We start from the raw sequence: 23,046 nt of genomic DNA on the forward strand, positions 1-23,046 counted from the left end.
CTGAACTGTCTTGGCAGCCATACTGAAAAGCAGTCAATCATAAATCTAAGAGTGTTTTTTAAGTCTCAGTCTTATTCCAATGATTTATGGTTCTATCGTCTGCCTATATCACACTATCTTGATTACTGTAGCATTGTAGTAAGTTTGAAATCAGTAAGCACGTGTTCTCAAGCTTTGTTCTTTTTCAAGATTATTTAGGCGATTTTGGGTTCTTCACATTTTTACATGAATTTTAGAATGAGCTTGCCAATTTCCTCAAAAAGGTCTCCTAAAATTCTGATGTGTATCATGTTGAATCTGTAGATTACTTTGGGGAGTATAGAGCAATCTTTAAAAACATACATCATGTAATTTAATTCCTGCATAAAATCTAATGGCTTCCTATTCTACTTAAAATGGAACCCAAATTTACTGAAGAAATGAATTCAACACGGGAATCTATATTCATCTGGAATGATGAGGCAAATCTTTGTTAAAGAAGTGACATTTGAACTGTAACCTGAAAGATAAATAGGTATTGACAGGTGAAAGGGTAAGAAACCCAAGTAAAGTCAGCATTTCTGGTGGAGAGAACCATGTGTGTAAAGACCCTGCAGGCTCTTTGATGAATCTTCCTTGGGGTTTATCAATTTAACTAATTTTTTTTGAAGAATCAACTTGGGGATTCATTGATCTCCTTATTGTACTTCATTTTCTGTTTCATTAATTTCTGCTTTTATCTTTCCATTTTATTCTGTCCATTTCATGTGACTTTAATTTTGCTCTTTACCTAACTTTCGATGTGGATGCTTATGTCACTAACTTTCAGCCTTTCATGTTTTATGATGTAAGCATCTAAAACTACCACTTTCTTGGTATGCACTGCTTTAGCTACATGCCACAAAATTTTGATATGTAGTATTTTATTTATCATTCAATCAAAATTTATTTAATTTCTTTTATAATGTTGTATAGGACCCATGGTTATTTAGAATGTATTCCTTAATTTCAAATAAATAGAAATTCTTATTTATATTCTTGTTATTTAGCTCTAACTGAATTTCATTTTGGTAAATGAATAAACTATTTATAAGTTTCCATGTATTTAGCATATTATGCAAATGATTTTAATAATCTGGATAAAATAGATAATCCTTATAATAGTCTAAACCAACAATTTCTGAAGAAGAAGAAAAAACTGTCAGAGTTAGCCTTCCAAAAAGCAACAGTCCAGACATTTCCACAGAGGAATGCTACCGAGCCTTAAAATAACAGAAATCCCAATGGTATTTAGACTGCTCCAGAGCAGAACACAGGAAGGAATACTTCCAAATCTTATTTATGAAGAGAGAATAATATTAATGCTAAAGGCTGAAAAAGATTACATGCATAGAAAGAAAACTACAGATAAATATCTCTTACAGATGTGGATGCAAAACTCTGAATTAAACAAGCAAATAGAATCCAGGAACACATTAAAAGAATAATTTATCATGACCAAGGGGATTTATTACAAGATTGTAGGGATGGCTAAATATAATAAAATGTTATTACAATATAACATATTGCTTGATTTAAGAAGAAAATGATGTATTTACATAGATATTGAAAAGATATTTGATACAAATTCTTAATAAAAATACTCAATAAAATAGAACTATGATTAAATATAATTTCATGGATAAATCAATTAATCAATCAGTCCAAAAGCCCCAAGGCATCTTACTTAATGGGAAATCATTGGAGAGGTTTCCACCAAGGTCGGGAACAAGACAAGGATGTCCACTATCAGCACTACTACCACTAACATTGTATTGTAGACGTTAGCCAGTAAAATTAGATGAAAGAAATAAATCTAAGGTATAAGTATTAGAAAAGAAGGACTAAACCTATTTTCAGCTGATGTGATTATGTACTTGGAAACTCATAAGCATGAACTGAAAAATGATTACAAACAATAAGAGAATTTAGTACCCCATAAATATCTTAAATTAATAAATATAAATCAATAATACCTATATTTGCACAAACCTGTGTGTGTCTTATGTCTGTGTTTATAAACTTAAAAGGCAATATGCAAAATCTACTTAAAGAACACTTTAAAACATTCCTTGGGGACATAAAAGTAGAACAGATGGCAGGACGTACTATGTCCTTGAATAGGAAAACTCAAAATCATAGAGGTACCAATTCTACCTAAATTAATTTATAATTTTAGTTCAATATCAATACATATACCATTAATCTTTGTTTTTCTCCAGAATGTAACAAACTGTTTGTAAAGTCTATGTATAAACAATTGTGCAAAAATACAAGATAAAATTATAAAAGCGAAAGAATGAGCAGTAGCTAACCTACCAGAGAGAAAATATATTGCATGGCCTCAATATTTATAACAATGCAGTAACTGTGGATGAACAGACAGACCAATGGAAGCAAACAAAAAGCACAGAAATTGTAGAAATTCAGAATGTGGTAACAAGAACATCTCAAAATATTAAGAGAAAAGAATCTATCAATAAATAGGTGTAATAACCTAATAGCTACCTATTAAAAGCTAAATTTGGATCTTGGATCAATCAAATATTTAAATGTGTGGTAGATTAAAGATGTGCAAACAACTTTCATCACTTCTTCCATAAAGAAATGGGACAATCTATTTCTCCATACCTTTGAATATGAGCTAGTCCTGTGACTCCTATTTCCCATATAATGCAGTTAAAGTGATACTGTGAAAATTATAGGCCAAACCTTTAACAGAAGCTGCAGCTGCCACTACTTCCTTCTCAAAATTCGGCTACCAAGTTATTAGAAAAATCAGAAGCCACGTGGATAGACTCACATACAGGAAAACTGAGGCCCTTAGCCAATGGCCCCAGCTGAGCTCTTAGACAAAGACCAGCCTGTCACTAAGCCCTATTTCAAGAGGAGAGGATTCTTCAGCCCCAGTGATGCTGCTTCAGCTGATGCTACGTGGTGGAGAGCTGGGCCATCCCTGCGAAACCCTGCCCAAGTTATGACCAAACAAATGATTTTTTGTCATTTTAAGCCACGAAGTTTTGAGGTGGTATGGAACAATGTAGCAGCTGAAGGCAATGGTTTGTTCTCTCTCACAATTCTGCGTGTTATCCAGAAAGTTCTGCCCCACCTGATGTTGGCTGCTGTGCTGGGATGGCTGCAATCAACTGCAGGCTCAGTTGAGAACTCACCTGGGCTGAAAGGTCCAGCCACCTGGATACTCTGCCTCATCTGGGGATGAATGCAAGCTCAACTGGAGCTGTTGTCTGATGGTGATGGTTCTTCCTGATACAGGCCTCTCAACTGGGGCTGCCTTAATACATGCTGCTGGGTACCAAGGAGTATTTCATTAGTAGGCTTCCCAGTTGGAAGAAGAACTGCCAGCTTAACAAAGGACCAGGCCTCGCACTGGCAAAGCATCACCACAGCCACAATTGACTGCGCAAAGCAGTCAGAGCCCCAGGCGGGAGTCCGTATAGAAAGGGAGCACGCAGAGTGTCACTATCTGGACACGGGGTCATTGCGGGGTCACCAAAGCAATCGTCTACACAAAACGTAACGATGAAGCCATAACATTTCTAGATGAAAACATGAGAAATTCTCTTAAAATCTTGAGGTGGGCAGTCTTTCTAACTCTGACTCAAAATTCCAGAAGCCACAAAAGAGAAGTTTGAGAGATGTGACTACATTAAACATAACACCTTCATATTAAAAAAAAAAAAGTAGGCACAGAATCAATAGCAAGCTGGAGAACATACTTACAACTCACACCAGAGAAAAAGAAAGCTAATCTCCCTAAGTAGAAAGAGTTTCTAGAAATACAGAACAACAAATCAACTATCGAATAGAAAAGTAGGCAAAGGACATTAAGAGTGCAGAAGAAGAAAAACAAACAGCCCTTAAACATAGGCAAATATTCTTGACCTTACTCTTACTCAAGGAGTGCAAGTTAGGATCACTCTGAAATACCATTTCTCCCTTATCAGTTGGCAAAAATCCAAAGTCTGGCGACATACTCTTCAAGAAGTTGGTGGGGAAATACAGTGGTAAAACTGTACTTTCTGGGAAAAGCCATAAAAATTACAAACGTGATTACCATTAAGCCAGCATTCTTATTTGGATTTTATACTGTAGATATACCCTACAACACATAAAAAAATAACCTGTATGAAAAAGTGTCAAGGACTAAAAGAAAAGTAAGTGTCCATTTATTGGGGTTAAACAAACCAGGATACAAACATCCTATGAAATACTATGTATCTTTAAAAAAAGGCATAAAGAAGATCTGCAGTGCAAAGATATTGAATTTATATTGTTAAATGACAAAAGTTATGTGTAGCAGAAGATGCATCCCACGTTTCTTCATTCTAAAATGTGAATTAGTTCACATTTTAATATTTCTGACATTGTAATTCACTTTGTAATTCATGCCATGTCACTGTTGAATTGCCAGCACTATTTCTTTCTTGATAATACATAAAAATGTGTATTGCATTGCATGATGTCTCATGTTTGAGGAAATAAAGAAATATATTACTTTCATGTAAGAAATGAAGCAAATAAGATTACATACTTGCATTTGCTGATATTTGCATCAAAAAAACCCTGGAAGGACACATAAGAAACAGTGCTTTGCGGGGGCACGGGCTGGAGGGGTGGACAAGGTTATAGCTAGATGTGAAACTCCTCAATTGTAAATGTTTATTTTGTTTTGATCTTTGAACTATGTAAATGTATTACTTATCTTAAAATGAAATTTAATTAAAATAAAAGCATACACTGCAAAATCCATTTCAAATTATTCAGAAGAGCCTACATTTGCTTTTACTCTTCACATCATATATGATGTGAAGATAAATGTGAGTTTTGGCCAAACATGAGACTCTGCTCAGAGCTTTACATTTAGGATCTAAATGCTGGGAAAAAAAATTTAGGGTAACATCCACTCCCTGTAGACATTATCAATATGGCTTTATGGTCAGTACTAACTGAAAATACTGGTACCAAAGTGATGTTGTTGGAATTTAAAATCTACCATACCAAAAAAAAAAAAAAAAAAAAAGCTAAAACATGACTTTAGTAATCGGATGTCCTATCTTCAGTGGATATGCTTTATTTGGTTTAATGCTCGCATACTCAGATTATTAAGATCACTTTCAATATTAAATTTTTGGCATAAAAAAAGATGAAGCCAATTAGAATTTGTTCCATTTCTAGTGAACTTCAATATTGAGAAAGGACTTACCATAATATCCTTTTTCCTCCAGCTGAAATAACACATATCACTAAGATTTAATAGCCTGCACAAAGTGAGCTGGCCACTTACTATGTATGACAGTTACCTCTGCCAGACGTGATTCTATGTACCCACACTCATAAAAAGTTATTCCACTGTTATCGTTAACTGCCAGCTTTCAGTGTCAAAGTCACCTCCATTTGAAATCCAACAAACATTTATCTTAAGAAAAATAAAAAGTAATTCTAAGCACAATAATGAGGCATATTAAGTAGAGTAACAACTAGATAAAGGATGATAGTATTCAAGCTGCCAACAAGTATTTCACTCATCAAGTAGCAAGGCTATAAAGGTTTTCTAAAGGTTAAACAAAAAAAGAATCACAGACATTGTGATTGTTACTTATTATGCATCACTCTCCTTGCAAGCACTTTCTAGAGGATTTATTTGCTTTTCACCATCCTAATTAAACTTACTGTTATTAAAATGCCTCCTAGTTTTCACTAATGAGCAGATAATTTGCTAATTATGAGATGTAAAAAATGAGTAAGTCTTCATGAAATAAGGACAAAATATGTTCCTGCACTGATCTAAAATTACACCTTAACATGGACTTTGAAATCAGTGTATGATTTTACTTTTCAATTAAAAATAGGCTAAAACTATCAACAGAGAGGTCTAAGTGAAATGAATCTTAACAATTCTTGATCTTTTAATAGGTTGTTGGCATGCACAGCATCCCTGACCAATTCATCTGATATGTACTCTTAATTAATATGTGCATTTCTTGACAAAATAGATTCATCAAAATGGAAAACAAATTTAATTAGGCAATCCCTAATTTTTAATTAATCTCTACAATAAAATGAGATGTTTTTGTGGGGAAAAAATGCCCAAATGCATCTTAAAAAATTTTTAAAACACAGTAGTTCATTTCATCACACATATTAAAGAAAAAAGAGAGCACAGTCTAAATAAGCATTAACTCTAATTTGTAAAAGTTTACTTTATTTATTTTTATTTTATCTATTTTATTTATCACTAAGCTATCATCCAAGATACTAATATTCTAGAAAATAATCATCTAGCTGCATAAGTTTCCACAAGATTCTACAATCTTTAGAGGTGTAAGAATTTTTCAAAGTTTTAAAATGAAATGCAACATTTGTTCACCCAATATTGGGTAATAGCTAAACAATGTGTGTTAAGAAAACATGATATTCTTGACAAATACTTTTCTGCATGACATAGCTGGCAGACAGGTTACACCACTCACCATGTTTTCTCCAAAACTGGATTTCAGTTGCCAGTAATCAATGTATGGTTCGCCAACTCGTGCGCAATTAATTGGTTATAAATATGTTGATGCCCTCACTTTGGGGGAAGCCTCCAAGGGGTTTGTGTCAGAGCCCCTGGGCAAGGACATCCACATTCACAAAAAGTCCTCCCTACCTACCTAGCTTATCTTACAAACTTATCCTTTTATTGTGTATCTTGACATGAAATAGGCTAGGTAGCATAATATGAAGATAATAGCATTATTTCTAAATATGGTACACGTAATAAAATACTTTACGTACTTTGGCAGTTTCACCTGTTTCAACTAATTGACAAAATAACCTACAGTAGTCCATACAGGTTACAATTTAGCTTCCTTATACAATCCATTCAGACTCCTCAAATACTCATAATAGCCTCTACAGTATCGTGCAGCAACACAATTGTCCTAAAATAATAGTGCATTTTAATTAGATTTTGCATTTCAAAGCATTTTCTATATAGAAAATATTTTTATGCAACTTATATCAATAAGCTAAGATAAAAGAATAGCCAAAGGTTATATGTAAATTACTAATTATCTAAAGGAAGCAAAGCTGACTTACTGCTTAATTCATGTTAGCTCATCTGTTAGGCAAATAACTACTTTGAAAGTAACAATAAATTGTCCACATCTATTTGAGATAAATGTTTTCTATTCAATGATATAATACAAAACCAGCCTCTAAGAATAGTGTATTTCTCTCATTTTGATTAGAAAATTATGGGCTTTATATAGAGTTGTTTAAACAATTATGTATGATTTTTGAAAGTCAAAGATAATGTTCCAACTATAAACCTCACTGGAGTCCACTGTCAGTACTTCAGGATGTACTAGGAAGGAATGAGAAGCTAGTATCTTTAGTGAGGCACTTTCAAAGGAGTAGACTAACTAGGATCTTGCTAAACTGCATTGTATTGAAATTAATGTTATTTTACAGTAATAACTTGGAATTTTAAAGAAAAATATCCTTTTATATTTGTAGAAAAATTTAATGGACAGCAATAATTTAAAATATAGCCAAAAGAGAAATTTCCAATACAAATGATGACTTCTGGGTTTTTAATTATAATCTTATATATTTTACTTGAAAATACTGATCATGTGTAGATTCTAAATTCAGATGTTATTGTAAATTACTAGCAATTGGAGAGTTTGTGCCTCAAAATCATTGTAAGCCAATTTCTAAAGAAAGAAAATAGGGCTAAGGTAGGTAGATACAAACTGCTCTAAATGCACTAGGTGGATGACCAGGACTTGAGTGCCGTAAGTCCACACTAGCCTTTAACACAATGCTATAGTACAACTCAGAATTGCATGGTTTAATGACCTACAATTATATAGTCTTTCTATCTACATCAACATAAAAACTAATTATTTACATATAGTTATTTTTAACTCAAATGAAGGAAAAATAGCAGAAGTCAAATTTACTATTATTTTTCCATTGATTCATGTTTCAAAGAATTTATAACATGGCCTAAGGCAGTTTGCCAATATTTTAATTTAACTCTCTAAGATTATAATTTAGCTTGCTGTGCCTTAAATCTGTTACTGAAATTCTTAGTAATTTTCCTTATATGGCTATTATAAACTTGAGTCAGAGCAATGAGTTTTTAAGAGGTACTCTATCAGAGCGTGGCTTTAAGAATTATTTCTCAGAATTACATAGCTAGAGTGGTATCCTGGAATTTTTACAAAAATCTCTTTGAAAGAATATTCTAAGTGCATGATTCCACTGTAGAAATAAATTGTAAAGAGAAAAAAAAGTTTTCAAATGATCAAAATGTGATATACCATGAAAATATCAGTTTATATATTTTGACTCATAATTAGATATGAAATATCATTTAGTGATAATTTAGAATTACACAAATTCATTAGAATTTTTAAATTAAATGCTAAAATCTGACAAAAAGGGTGCATATAGTACGCTAGCATTAGAGTAAACAATGTTGGAAAAAAATGTATGTTCACATTTACTTGTGTATGCATTAAATTACTTCAAAAGAATACAAAAATAAAACACTCTAGTAGCACTGACTGGCTCTGAGGAGGAGAAAATTAAGTGACTAGGAAACAGGTGCAAATTTTGAATTCTGAAACAGATATATCACTAATTAAAAACATATTAAGACAAAATGCAAAAAGTGAAACAAAAATGATGTTTGATTTGATAGCAATCTGCCCATGTTTACACACAATACAAAGAAGAATTACTTGTAAAACTCTCTTCCAGCACTAGAATAAAATTTTGTCATATCAAATTACTAAGGAAATGGAAAACAAGTGTCTAGGAAAAAAGAGAGGTTGAAAAATTGTGTTCGTCCTTAGTAACTTAAAGAACAGGAACCAATTGGCCATATGAAATGAGTCTGAATGAGCTGTGGGAATAAAGAATCAAGCTGTGTTTGCTTGCCCTTGGTTAAAGCATTGGCTGGAATGTAACAATGACTTCAGACTCAAATTAATTAATATACTAAAATAGCTAACATTTTCAATATTAGATTCAAGAATTCATTTAATATACAACTCTAATAGGGGTTTTCCTAAATATCACAATTAAAGTATATGATTCATTTCTGTAAATGACAATCATTTTAGCAAATTAGAAGAATTTTAAAATAAATAAATACAATATACTATATAACAAGAATACCAGGTAATTTCTAGATAATGACAGAATGTGTCAAATGCCAATTTAGTATTATTTCCAGTATATAATGTGACTCTTGGGGACAGAAAGAAAGGAGAATTGCCTCTCTTAAGGGAACATCAAAATCAACCAGAGTAGGCTTTTTCAAATTATGCTGTTTTGAAACATCCTCTTTCATTGAGAATCCCTATTACAGTAACCCTCTACTAGTGATGGAAGTTGTACAATATCTAGATGTTTAAATTTATTACTATTTTCATGTTCCTTATAATATGGTTGAATTACTAGGAAAACCAATTCTTCAGGATGCTCTTATCATAAAAGCGCTTTTATTCTGAAATAAAAATACACAGTGATAGAACTATATACTGTTAGATAACTAAACTATTTTGGGACAATTAATAAGGAATGCATTACAGTAACTACGTTCAAGTGATAATTAAAAAAAAAGTTGCTAGAAGCAGATTTTCTTTCCAATTAGAACCAGTAGAATATATTTTAAAAGTTTATAAAGAGAAGAAATTTTAGCTCATAAAATTACACATACTGTTACATTAAGTATTAGGTCTAAATGTATATATAAATACTGAAGTATTAATAGTATACAGCTGGCAAAAAAAAGTGTATGGTGGGGGTGGTGCATAGTAGGAGGAAGCAGGAGGAAGGAGGAGGGGTGCTCAAACACAGATGTGAAAATTATGGCACATTCTTTAAATGGGGGAAATTCTGTATTAAAAACTACTTATAAAATATGAATGATGTTAATATGGAATGCTGGTAGTATTATCACTTGTGCATTCAACACTTAATGTGTCAAGTCCTAGATGTTAATATAATTCAGAGAAATTCTATCTCCATCATTCCACAATAATTTATGCAATACAAAAAAGATCATACACTGCTGCTTTGAAAAAGGTATTATTTTAGCACAAGCAATGCAAATTCAGATAAAAGAAAATTTCCTTTTTACTAACCAGGTATTTAGATGTAAGAGAGAGAATATATTAGTCCCTAGTCATCTGGTGGATGTAAATAAAACAAAAATGGTCTTCCCTTTTACACTTCTGTTTCTTTTTTTATATTGACCCATATAAACGATTGTAAATGAGAAGCATCTGCATTAGACTTCAAGGATAAGATGTAATTTACTTCCTTCACTGTACTATATTAATTAAAACTTCATGTACATTACAAGACACCAAGATTAAATAACCAGTTAAAATGTGTGATTTTTTTGTTTTAAGTTCAATCAACTATATGGCTGCTTTATCTACACAATTCAATGACTGTTACCCAGTGCAGAAGTGGAAAGGTTAGTGTCAGACTGAACCACTGAAAGTAAATTCCTCCACAACAAAAGGCAGGAGTGGAGGGTGTATATACTCTGTAGGTACAAAGGCCCAATTGAAGCAAATACCCCTTAAGGGTTATCTATACTTGGAGCTCTCCATTCCTCCTTTCCTCTCTCTCTCCTTTTCTAACAGCAATTTTGACATGTTCATATACAATACAACTCACCCATTTAAAGTGTAAATTAAATGATATTTAATTTATTCACAGAGTTGTGTGACAATCAACACAATCTAATTTTAATTATTTTCATCACCCCAAAAAGAAACTCTGGATCTATTAGCAATCATTTACTATCCAGCCCCCAACTCCTCACCCACCAGCCACCTTACAACCCAAGACAATCATGAATTTACTTTCTGTCTCTATAGATTTGTCTAATGTTGTCAAGGTTCATCCATTGTTATAGCATCTATCAGTACTTCATTCCTTTTTAAGTACAATATAATATTCCACTTACAAACAGATCACACTTTATCCATGCATGTGTCGATGGACATTTGGGAGGTCTGGCTTTATGGCTATTATGAATAATGTTGTGATGAATGTTTGTGTACAAGTTTTGTGTAGATCTATGCTTTCACTTCTCTTCAGTGTACACCTAGGAGTGGAATTACTGGGTCATAAGGAAACTTTAACTTTTGAGGAATTGCCAGATTATAATACAAAGTGGCTGCATCACTTTACATAGCTAGCAACAATGTATGATGGATTCAATTTCTCCAGATCTTCACTTAATTTATTACTTTCATTTATAGTGATAAATGGTGATACTTACTGGTGAATATCGGTAATTAGTGGTGATAAATATTGGTGAATAATAACATATATTATTGCTGATCATAACCATCCTAGTGGGTGTGAAGTGGTATTTTGTGGCTTTTATTTCCATTTCCTGGGTGGCTAATGCTGCTGAGCATCTTTTCATGTGTTTATTGGCCACTTAAGCATCTCTTATGGAGAAGTACCCATTCATAATACTTTGTCTATTTTTAATTGGATCAATTTTTTTTTTACTATTAAGTTGTAAACATTCTTTATATATCTAGATACAAGTCATTTATCATATAAATGACCTGCAAACATTTACTCTCATTCTTTAGGGTCTTTTTACTTTCTTGATGGTGTTCTTTGAAGCACAAAAGTTTTAAAATTTTGATGAAATCCAATTTATCTGTTTTTTCTTTGGCCATTTGTGTTTTTGGTGTCATATCTCAGAGGACTTTGCAAGATCAAGAAATTTTATTCCTCTGTTTTATTCTAACAATTTTATAGTTTTAGCTCTTACATATAGTTCAATTGACCCCTCTTCATCTTTGTAGATGATATGAGGTATGGGTCTAGCTTTATTCTATCCAGGTGTCCAACATTATTTGTTGAAAAGACTCATATTTCCCCAATTTAACTGTCTTAAAATCTTTGCAGAAAATCAACTGACTGTAAATATAAGGATTTATTTCTGGACTCTCCATTCCATTCTGTTGATCTATAGGTCCATCCTTATGACAGTAGCTCACCAAATTGATAAAGTTAGCCTTGCAGTAAATTGAACTTAGGAAGTGTGAGTCTTCCAGATTTGATCTTCTTTTTCAGAATTGTTTTAGCTACTTGGGGTCCTTTGAATTTTCATATGAATTTTAGGATCCACTTGTCAATTTTTACAAAGAAGACAACTGGTGTTTGGATGAAGATCACACTAAATCTATTGATCAGTTTGGGAAGTACCACCATCTTAACAATACAAAGTCTTCCAACCTATCAACTAAGAATATCTTACCATTTATTTAGGTCTTCTTTAATTCCTTTCAACAATGTTTTATAGCTTTCAGACTATGCATTTTATACTTGTTTTTTTAACATTTGTTCCTAAGTAATGTATTCTTACTATGTTATTTTAAATTGTTTTATCAATTTTACTTTCAGATTGTTCATTGCTAGTATATGGAAATATAAATGATTTGTGTATAATGATCCTATATGCTGCAACCTTAATGAAATCATTTATTAGTTCTAAAAATCTTTCAGTAGTTTCCTGAGTATTTTTATATATAAAACATGTCATCTGCAAATAGAGATAGTTTTACTTCTTTCTTTCCAATCTGGATGGCTGTTACCTCAATTCCTTGACTAATTGCCCTGGCTAGATCATCTAGTGCAATGCTGAATAGAGGTGTTAAGAGTGGACATTCTTGATTTGTTCCTGATCTTAGGGAATAATTCTTTAAGTATGATGTTAGCTAGCTATGGGGTTTTTGTAGGTGCCCTTTATCAGGTTAAGGTTGCTTTCACACCTACCTCGTTGAATGTTTTATAATGAAAGGCTGTTGGATTTTGTCAAATGCTTTTTCTACCATCTATGGAGACTCTCATGTGGTTAGTGTCATTTATTCTATTGATACAGTGTATTATATTCATTGATTTTCATATGTTGAACCAACGTAGCATTCATGGGATAAATCCTACTTGGTCATAGCGTATATGTGCTGTTGGTTTCAGTTTGCTAACACTTTGTTGAGGATTTTTGTGTGTATTCATAAGGGATATTGGTTGGTGCTTTTCTTTTCTTGGGATGCCTCACTCTGTACTTGGTATCAGGATAATATTGGCCTCGTAGAATGAGTTAGGAAGTGTTCTTTCCTTTTCTAATTTTTAGAAGAGTATGGAGAATTGGTATTAGTTCTTTAAATGTTCGGTAGGATTCACCAGTTGAGCAAGCTGAACCTAGCCTTCTCTTTGTGAATATTTTTAAAAATAAACCTTATTTCATAATAATTTTAGATTTACAGAAAAAGTAATTTTTCAGAAATTTCAGTATGTCTTACACCTAGTTTCCTCTATTAGTATCAACTTGCATTAGTATGGTATATTTGTAACAATTAATGAACCAATATTGATACAGTATTATTAACCAAAGTCCATACTTCATTCAGATTCTCTTAGATTTTAACTAGGATCCTTTTTATGTTCCAGGATTCTTTCTAGGACATCACATTACATTTAGTAGTCATGTCTCCTAATGCTTGGCAGTTTTGATGAGTACTGATCAAGTACTTTTTAGAATCAGATATTGTTCTTCAACTAGGACTGGTTTAATGTTTTTCTCATGATTAGATTAGAGTTATGGGTTTTCAGGGGAAGACCACAGAGACACAGTCCCATTCTTATCGTATCATATCAAACATACACACTATCACCATGACTACTCTCTGTTGATGCTGACCTTGATCACCTGGCTATGGCAGTGTTTGCCAGACTTTTCCACTGTAAACTGACTCCATTTTACTCTTTCAACTCTTTTAATTCTGTATTCTTTGCAAGGAAGTCACTATATTCAGCTCACACTTAAGGAGTGTGCAGCTATGCAACTTACTTACAGGCAAAGTATCTGCATAAATTATTTGGAATTCTTCTGCATGGGAGAACATCAATTCTCCCCATTTCTTTCTTTATTCAATCACTTGTTTATATCAATATGGATTCACTGATATGTATTTTATACTTGGGTTATAATCTGAAACTATTTTACCGTTCAGTTTTCCAGTTTTGATCATGGGGGCTGTCCCTGGTGGCTCTAGTGTCCCCTTGAGTGACTCTCATTATTGCAGTGCTTGTGTGTGCATGTGGGTGTGCATGGGGGGTGGGGTGTTTGAACAATTCCTTAAATTTTGGCACTACAAGAAGCTCCAAACTCAGCTTGTGTATTTCCTGTTCCAGTTCTAGAATGAGCCAATTCTCAAAAAAGCCCTGGTTCCTTTCATCAGAAAATTGTATTAGAAAGCAAGATCTGGGCACTCGACCTGCTTGTTGCAGACAGGATGTTGATCCATCAAGTGGGAAATTTTAAAATTACTAATGCAATTTTTTGCTTGTTGTAGGTCTAATTTGGATTTTATATTTCTTCTTGAATCGGTTTTCACAGTTTGTGCCTTTTTAAGAATTTCCCATTTCATCTAAATTATCCAGTTTGCTGCCATACAGATGTTCATAGCATACCCTTAGAAGCCTTTTTATTTCTGAAAGGTCAGTAAGAATATTCCCTCTTTCCTTCCTAATTTTAGTAATTTGAGTCTTCTCTCTTTCATTCTTGGTCAATTGAGCTATTTTGTCAATTTTGTTGATCTCTCAAAGAACCATATTTTGTTTTCATTGATTTTCTCTGTTGTTTTTCTGTTCTCTATTATTTCTGCTCTAACCCTTACTATGTTCTTTCTTTTCTGCTAGCTCTATATTTAGTTGGTCCTTTTTTTTCTAAGTGTCTTAAGGTAGAAGATTAGGTTACTGATTTAGAATCTGTTTTCTTTTAAATATTTGCATGTGTCACTATCCATTTTCCACTGAACACTCCTATAGCTGCATCCATAAATTTTACTATGTTGTGTTTTCATTTTCATTGATCTCAAGGTATTTTCTAATTTCAGCCAGTATTTCTTCAAATATTTTTTCTGCTCCTCTCTTTCTCCATTCCTTCTGGTACTCCCACTATGCAAATATTGGTCACTTAATGGTATTCTGTATCTCTCTGAGGCTGTGTTTATTTTTCTTCATTCTTTTCCCCACTCTGTTCTTCATGTTTCTCTATTGACCTATATTCAAGTTCATGAATTCTGCCAGTTCAAATAGCTGATTTATGGTTTAGCTTGTTGTCCTCACAGAGTTATCAGTCTCACCTATATCACTTACCACCACAATCTCCATTGTTTTCAAGAGAAACGTTAGGGTTGAACTTATTCACAATTTGTCCCAAATAAAGTCAGTTCACTTAGAGGGAGACTGAATCTCTCTTCTTACAACCTGCCTCTCATTCTAGGCAAAATGTCCGTGTCACCACTCCAGAGCTGGTAGTAGGGACAGCGGCTCATATCTCTCTTGAATAATTCATCTGTTTCATGAGGAGGGTGCTTGACAGGTGTGATAGCCTCTTGTGTTTCCAGATTGTCTCTCCTAGCCTGAAATCTCCACTCAGTGAGCAAGCTGTGATGAGGGCAACTGGGGACCTGGTACTCTCAGCCTGCTGTCCCTAGGAAAGAGCTTCTGTGTTATAAAAGGGGGCCTGGTGAAAACAGTGAGGCTCCGATCTCAACTGCTTTTACCTGGAATAGAACCTCTGCAGTAAAGAACTGGGCGGGGAAGGGGATAAGAAATGCTGGTCATACTAAGATGAAGAGGGGGTAGGAAGAAAGCAGGTCATGGCTCAAATGCGACAGACTTGCTTTTTTTTTTTTTTTAAACTGATATTTAGTAGGTTTTCCTGAGTAAATATTTCTTCGTTTGTTGTACTCACTTAGGACAGATTCCAGAGATTTAAAATTAACATTTAAAAAAAGACAGATTTCCACAAGTTACAGTTGTTTGTCAATTCTAACTGGAGGCCTGTGGAGTTCCGCCTGCTGTTGTTCTGGAAGCTGTCTCCTCCCATTCTCTCTTAATCTCACATCAATGGAGGTTTCATAGCCATCAGTCCATTCAAATTGCTCTTGTTAAGGGTCACCAATTATCTTCAAGTGTTAAATCCAATGGCCAGTGTTCAGTTATAATTTTATTCTACCCTTTGAAACAGCTGATAACTCTATCCTCCATGCAGTGTCCCTTCACCTTCCAGGAGCCCACATTCACTTAGTTTTTTCCCCACTTCACAGCACCCTTTGATGATTCTGACTTCCTTAGCTCACCTACTATAATTAAAATACCACCGACCTGGTGGCTTAAACAAGGGACATGTATTTCTCACAATTCTGGAAGCTGGAAAGTCCAAAATCAAGGTGTTGGCAGACTTGGTTCTTAGACCGGGCCATCCCTGGCTTTCACACAGCCACCACCTCACTGCATGCTCACATAGCCTCTCTCTGTGTACTGGCAGAAAGAACATGCTCTTGGGACTTCTCAACTTTTATAAGGACACTAATTCCATTATGGCTGTACCAACCTCATGTGAACCTAAATACTTCCCAAAGACCTAATCTGCAAATATCATCACATTGGGGTTGAGGGACTGAAACAGAAATTTGGGAGGGGACCCAAACATTCAGCCTGTAACTTTGCATTTGAATGCCTCAGGGCTTCTTTCTCATCACTTGGTGAAATAGATCATCCAGTCCCATGGCTTTAAATGCCACCTATATCTATATACTGAGATTCTCAAATTTATCTCTCCTATTCAGATCTATTTCCTCGCGCCAGAACCAACTCCTGCCTCCTTGACTTGTCTAGTTAAATGTCTAACAGACACCTCAAACGTAGCATGTAAAACTTGAACTCCTATCTCCAAACCAATTTTACTTGCAGTCAATTTTGTCTCAGTTGATGGTAACTTTACAGTTGCTCAAACAAAAAAGTCTGAAGTCATGCTTGGTTTAATATTCTTTTGAAGTCATGCTTGTTTTAACTCCATCTCATACCTCCCCATCCAACTAACTTGGTTATTATTTTCAAAACATATCCATATCCAACCACTTCCTGCCATGCCCACTGCCACCTCTTGATCTGAGCCATCACCATCTCTCACCAGGCACAGTAGTAACATCCTTACTTGTCTCCCTGTGTCTGCAGGTGTCTGTTTGTACTCTAGTCTCAACATAGCAGTAGAGTTAACGGTTTAAAATTCAGATGCTTTTAACTCGAGTCACTTAACTCCAATCTGGAAAATCATTCAATCGTTTCCCATATCTCTAAGTGTAGAACCAAAGGAGAGTTTCAGTGCTAAAGGTACATATTAGAATCCAACTGTGGGCTTAAAAAATAGGTTTATCAAGCTAAGACTCAAAGAAATACTGATTTCCTGGTCTGGTGGGTGTGGAACAGCAGAGTGGCACCCAGGGATATATAAATATATTTTTTAAGATCCACAGATGATTCTAAAAGTCCTGCTGAATTGAGAACCACTGTGTTAGAGCAGATAGGGAGGAGGAAAAGAATCCAAGATATACAGGAGTTGCTGTTACTAATATTAATGCATAAAATACCGCTCATCATTCTTTATTTCACATATCAACTACAACAACAGCAAACTTTTGTTGAAGTCTGGTAAGTAATAGGCAGTGGGGTGTGATTTAGCATGTTTAACTCATTTAGTGCCAAAACGAAAACTTATAAAGTAGGCCTTACCATATTTTATTGATTCTAAGACATATTTGTTTTCACATTTTAATAATCCCTGAAATTTGATGTCATACAATCAATGAAATTGTACAATGACTACTGACCAGATGGCAGTTACGATACAGTTGTCATCACTTGCACAGACACAAACTTGATTATTCTAGTCAATGACATTGTGTTAAATAAGCAAACTGTTTTCTTGAGGCAAAAAGTGATTTATGAAAAACTGGACTACGACTGTAAACAAGTTTGGGTAATACCGTAACCAGCTTAGTTTGCTTCATCTTTGCTTTCATTGTATATAAGAGAATGATATGTAATAAAATCTGTACCTAGTAATTCTGTAAGATTCCTTTCAATAAGTAAAAAAAGAAATATTCTTGGTATCAAGAGAGCACTGTGCCACAGTTAACTGGCAGTGTTTTCTTTTTCTTTCTAAGCGGTACATCAAATAATGATTGATTGTCATAATAGCACATGAGATGCAGCATATTCCCCCTACAACAAACAGATTCATAGGTTACGTTATAAGTGGCCAATTAGTGAATGAAACCTATTCAAACTCAGGCTATTTCTGAAGTCCCTTGTATTGTTCAGAGGGCTTGAATTTTGGAATCTGACAGATTTAATTTAAAGTTATAGCTCTTTTATTTACTAGTTATAAGCTTAGAACATAGCACTCAACTCTCCACAAATTCCTCATGTAGCTAAAAGGGAAATAGCAAATATCTTCCAGTGTGAGGATTAAATACTATTTTTGTAAAATGCCTAACTCCAAAATGTTTCCTCCACTTTCCTGAAATTGAATTACTTGCTTGTGTTATAATTATGAATTAATACAATCATCCTTTTTTACCAGATACCAATTCCAGTACCCAGAGATAATTGTAGTAATTCTAAAATTTCAATGAATGTAAGGCATGTGCGTGTTTGTATACGTGTTTGATCTACACAAATATAAACATTAAAAATTGAATCAAACATTTCCCAGCTAGTAATTTATTTTTAAGATCTATAATCTTTTGAGAGCTGTGATTTTTGTATGGTTTGTTCACTGCTATATCCATCTAAAAATGTGCTTGGAACAATAATAATTGTTCAATAAATATTTGTTGAATGCAGAAATAAATGTTTCATTTTAACACATACCTGTTTAACTCATTCTTAGTTTTCAGTTACATAATAATCACTGTAAGAAAGAATTATTTCAAGAATCTTTTCGAATGACATGAAATTGCTTTGAGATACAAAAACCCTCCAAAAATATCTTTGTATGAATATATTTTGGAAAAGTAGGAAGACATATCTTTATGATATATTCCTAGAAATCTAACTGTTGAGTCATAGAGTTTTTCTTTTACTTTTGATAGGTAATACCCTGAGCGAACATTTTTTATTTTTGCTTGTCCAATATAACTCACATTGTTTTGAAAAATCAACATTTTACTTTGGGGAATTAGTCTTTTTTCTCTCTCTTAGTCCATGGGGATTTTGTGGGGTTGAAGCCAGCCCTCAGTTGCAGAGTGAGCATTTATGTTGGAAATAGGGTTACCAAACTGAGCAAATAAAAACACAGGATGTTCAGGTAATACTGGCTTTTAGATAAACAGTGAATATTTTTAGTATAAAAAAAATACATATACATTGAAGACATATTTATACACAGACACTTGTGTGTACCAGATATATAAGATTTTATAATCAAGTTAAAATAAAAGGAAATCAATATTCCTGGCCATTTCTTAATTTATGTAAAAAATTGGATCTAAATTAAAGTTAATGACATGAAATAAATTCTAAAATTATTATTTTAGATAACTTTTCACATTTATATATACATATCTATATATAGTAAAAGCAACTCTAAATTTTTCACCTTTTTTTAAGACATTAATTCTATGTATAGTTATGCAACAGTTTATATTTACTTCCATTACTAATCTTACTTCCAGAAGATCCTTTAATATACTATATCTCCCTCTCTGGACGACACCACAATAAAGTAAACCAAAATGTTCCTTCGAGAACAGTGTACGTATGTATCTGTGAGTATCCTATTGAAAATGTTTTAAAGCTATGGATTTCCTTAAAATGGGGTTCATGTCTTTTGCATATTTGCAGCATTTATCAGTCTGGAATACTGAAGGAAATTAATACATCTTTGTTGAATTTAGCAAAATGGAAGCTCTACATCTACGATGAGATCTCTGGGAACAGGTTTACAAGATGAGAATCAGTTAACTTTCAAATCTTATGCTCCCATATAGACTTGACTCCTCAATTCATTTTTAAGTAAAATTATGCTAATTTTTAAAACTATGCAGAACATCTGTAATTTCTAGTCTTACAGGATAAAATAAAAAATTTAAGCAATGGTAATCATATTTTACAAATACAAGAAAATGATAAACAAAAATAAGTTATAGTGAGGCCATTAACTGCAAAGGTAGGCATTTATTTGAACTTATTATTTAATAATGATTTTAAAAATTCTTGCTTTTTTGACAGACATGTTTTATGGAGAGATTTATCTAGATATTAAAATGTTTAAAACATTAAAAATAAAATACAGATCTTAAGGTACTAAGAAATTCTACAAGAAGCTGCATACACTACCTAACTAATTAATTTTAATTTCTCCAGCTAAAGTAGCATTTTCTCTTTATTTTATGCCCACTCCCTCTCTCTAAATAAGCTGGATGTCTGAAGAGGCAGAGTAACTCCCTTTGGTAACATTGTTGCACTGCATGAATGATATTTAGAAGAGAACACATTTACTACAAATTTAGCCTCTCAGAATATTTCATCATTAATTATTTAGTCATGATATAATGGTATTATTACTTTTCTTCTGTTTTTTGTGCCTATAGAATAGTTAGATACAGAAGAAAAGAACTAATGCATTTGCCTCTAGAAAGAATAGTTCATCACTCAGAGCCACTAGATTCCTACTTATGGGTTTTAGTTTATTATTTTTAACTCAAACTTCAGGCTGATCATGCCTAATTCAGATCTAGGTTTTACGCTGCATGATTATGAAATGCGCAGCAAAGCAGAGCATCATGAACTCAAACTCAGTTACTCACTGGACACTGTCTTATCCCAGGCAGTGTTGGTTTTTATTGATTTTTAAGTATTAGAGATACATACCATACTATGAAAGATAAGCAAATAATGTGACAAAGCTTTATACTAATACATTTTCTATTCCTTTAAAGAACTATAAGTTTAAGTGAATTAAAGAAAGAAAACTTCCTGGTACAGCAAATGTAATGATTCCAAAACATGGACCCACCACCAATACGAAGTTGATTAAAAACCACCTTACCTTTGCCTGTGATATCTATTCTTCTAAGGGTTTTCAAGTTAGATTTCAATGGAGGCATACTACAGTTATGCCACTCAAAATACACGGGAATAAATGTTCTCAACTGAAAAAATCAACTTCTTGGTAACTATTAAAATATGCGTGGTATTTTCACTCATGTTAGTCAAACATAAGATTAAATGTCTTTATTGCAAGGGGTAATTGTAATATTTTGATGGGCCTATTGATATCTACTAAAAACTCAAATTTCAGTTTATAAATGAAGATAATATATTAGGTATGACAATATTATTTCAAAAGACTCCTTTGAGTATATCCTTGGTCCTAACAAATGTTTTTGTAACATAATGACTATCTAAAATTGAATGTGCCATTTAAACTAAAGGTTTTCAATCCCTCTGTAATAAGTATGAGCTAGTTAAAAACTCACCCCTCTCGTATAATATTTGCACTGGTCAGTGTTCACTTATTGTTTCCACTCATTAGCACAGCGCCCCCTACACACATGCAAACTTCCATATTCCTCAGAGCGTTATCACAGAAATAAATCTGCAGCTCCCCTATGAAAAAGTAATGTTAAAATTGAAGTCCTTTATAATCCCACTTTTGTGTTTTTAAGAGCCCCTGAATTCTTAGGGGTAATATTCAAAGGCATAACATTAATAAGGGGCTTCTGATATTAAAATTATAACACTAATGTGTTTGTTTATAAAAAACCAAAGCTTCAAATAGTTAAAAATAAAAAGCAATATGACTCCTGGTTGAATTAACACAATATATTAAAAAATGTCCAAAGATAATTTTCACTTTAAAACAGTTCTTATATTTAGAAAAGCAAGTAGTACAATTCCTGTAGCAAAATTACAAAAATATTAAGAATGAAGAACACTATAAACAATCTTCATTTACTAGTTATAGACAAATTGACCTTCTACTCCTCATGAGGTCCTCTGAGGTTTATAATAATGGATATCTTTATGTTTTGGGGAAAGTATATATTTACCTAAAGAAAAAGTATTGGGTCATTTCCTTTTGGGAATATTAGTGTTAATCTAATAGTTAAAAATAAAAAGATATAAAAACACATTTTACCACTATTACATAAATGGGATTTAGCATATTAGTTACAACTAGTGTAGTTAAAAGTCTTTGAGCCTTTAAATCCAAAATGACAATATTTTAATAATATAAAAGTCATTATCTAAATAGATGTCTGGTAGTCATCAAAATAAAATCATCTTTACTTTGGGTATCTACTTATGAATAGGACATCCAGAATTTTGTGTTTAAAAGATGTAATAAAATTAAATATGATAAAATTCCTTGTAATATTTTTAATATATGATATTGTAACATGACAAGACCTGTCAAGAAGACAGATTTTGTATTTCAGTAGAAGTACCAAATTAAATGCAAATGTTATTGTATTCTTTAACAAAGACTCACTATCTAGACGAATATTGGAAAGAAGGGCATTAAACTGAGGGACTATAAGAGGACTTGGTAGCACTTAGGTTAGAAGCACAGATCAGAACTGGCCCAGTGGTCCCTAACCTAGTTCTCCGTTCTGTTTCTCCCTCGTTCTCATCATGTGCAACACATTCTTTGAAAGATTTTGATTTCCAGTCAAAAGATAAATTCATATTTGCATTTTTAAAGTCAAAGTAATATCAGCTTGCCAGAGCTTCTGAGAGTATGCAACAAACCACATTACAATACTGAAGTGATATAATATTAAACAGAAGCAATTTGTCCAATTTTGAGAAACATGGAGCGTTTTATAGTTAAATAAACTATTCCCATTATTTTTCTCAAATACTTAATAGTTTTTAAACTTTAGTCATTACATATAAATATTCCTAGAGCTCTAGACACTTCAAACAGAGAATAAGTTATAGAGTACAATCCTTTCTCCACAGAGGAAAGGAAATTCAATTAGACCATTTCCCCATATTCAGAAGCGAATTAATGGCAAGTTGTGCACTGATCTTTTCACAACGCTACATTCACACAGCTACATTTTATACACTTTAGAAATCGAGTATGTAAACATTACTATTCACAGT

General features: G+C 33.1%; 1 protein-coding gene across 3 annotated transcripts in view; it reads right to left on the minus strand.

Moving 5' to 3' along the window:
* ATRNL1 (attractin like 1) overlaps window positions 1–23,046 on the minus strand; it is a 593,456-nt gene that overhangs the window by 291,942 nt on the left and 278,468 nt on the right. The window contains exon 27 of one of the 3 annotated variants that reach the window (XM_032490834.1): window positions 20,078–21,540. The exons of the other annotated variants lie outside the window; for them this stretch is intronic. Coding sequence (XP_032346725.1) covers window positions 21,505–21,540 — 36 coding nt within the window. The 3' untranslated portion in view covers window positions 20,078–21,504. Of the gene's footprint in view, window positions 1–20,077; window positions 21,541–23,046 lie in introns of those variants that run through there. 3 annotated transcript variants of the gene reach the window in all.

The sequence above is a fragment of the Camelus ferus genome, chromosome 11 (genome assembly GCF_009834535.1).
Source record: "Camelus ferus isolate YT-003-E chromosome 11, BCGSAC_Cfer_1.0, whole genome shotgun sequence".
Lineage (NCBI taxonomy): Eukaryota > Metazoa > Chordata > Mammalia > Artiodactyla > Camelidae > Camelus > Camelus ferus.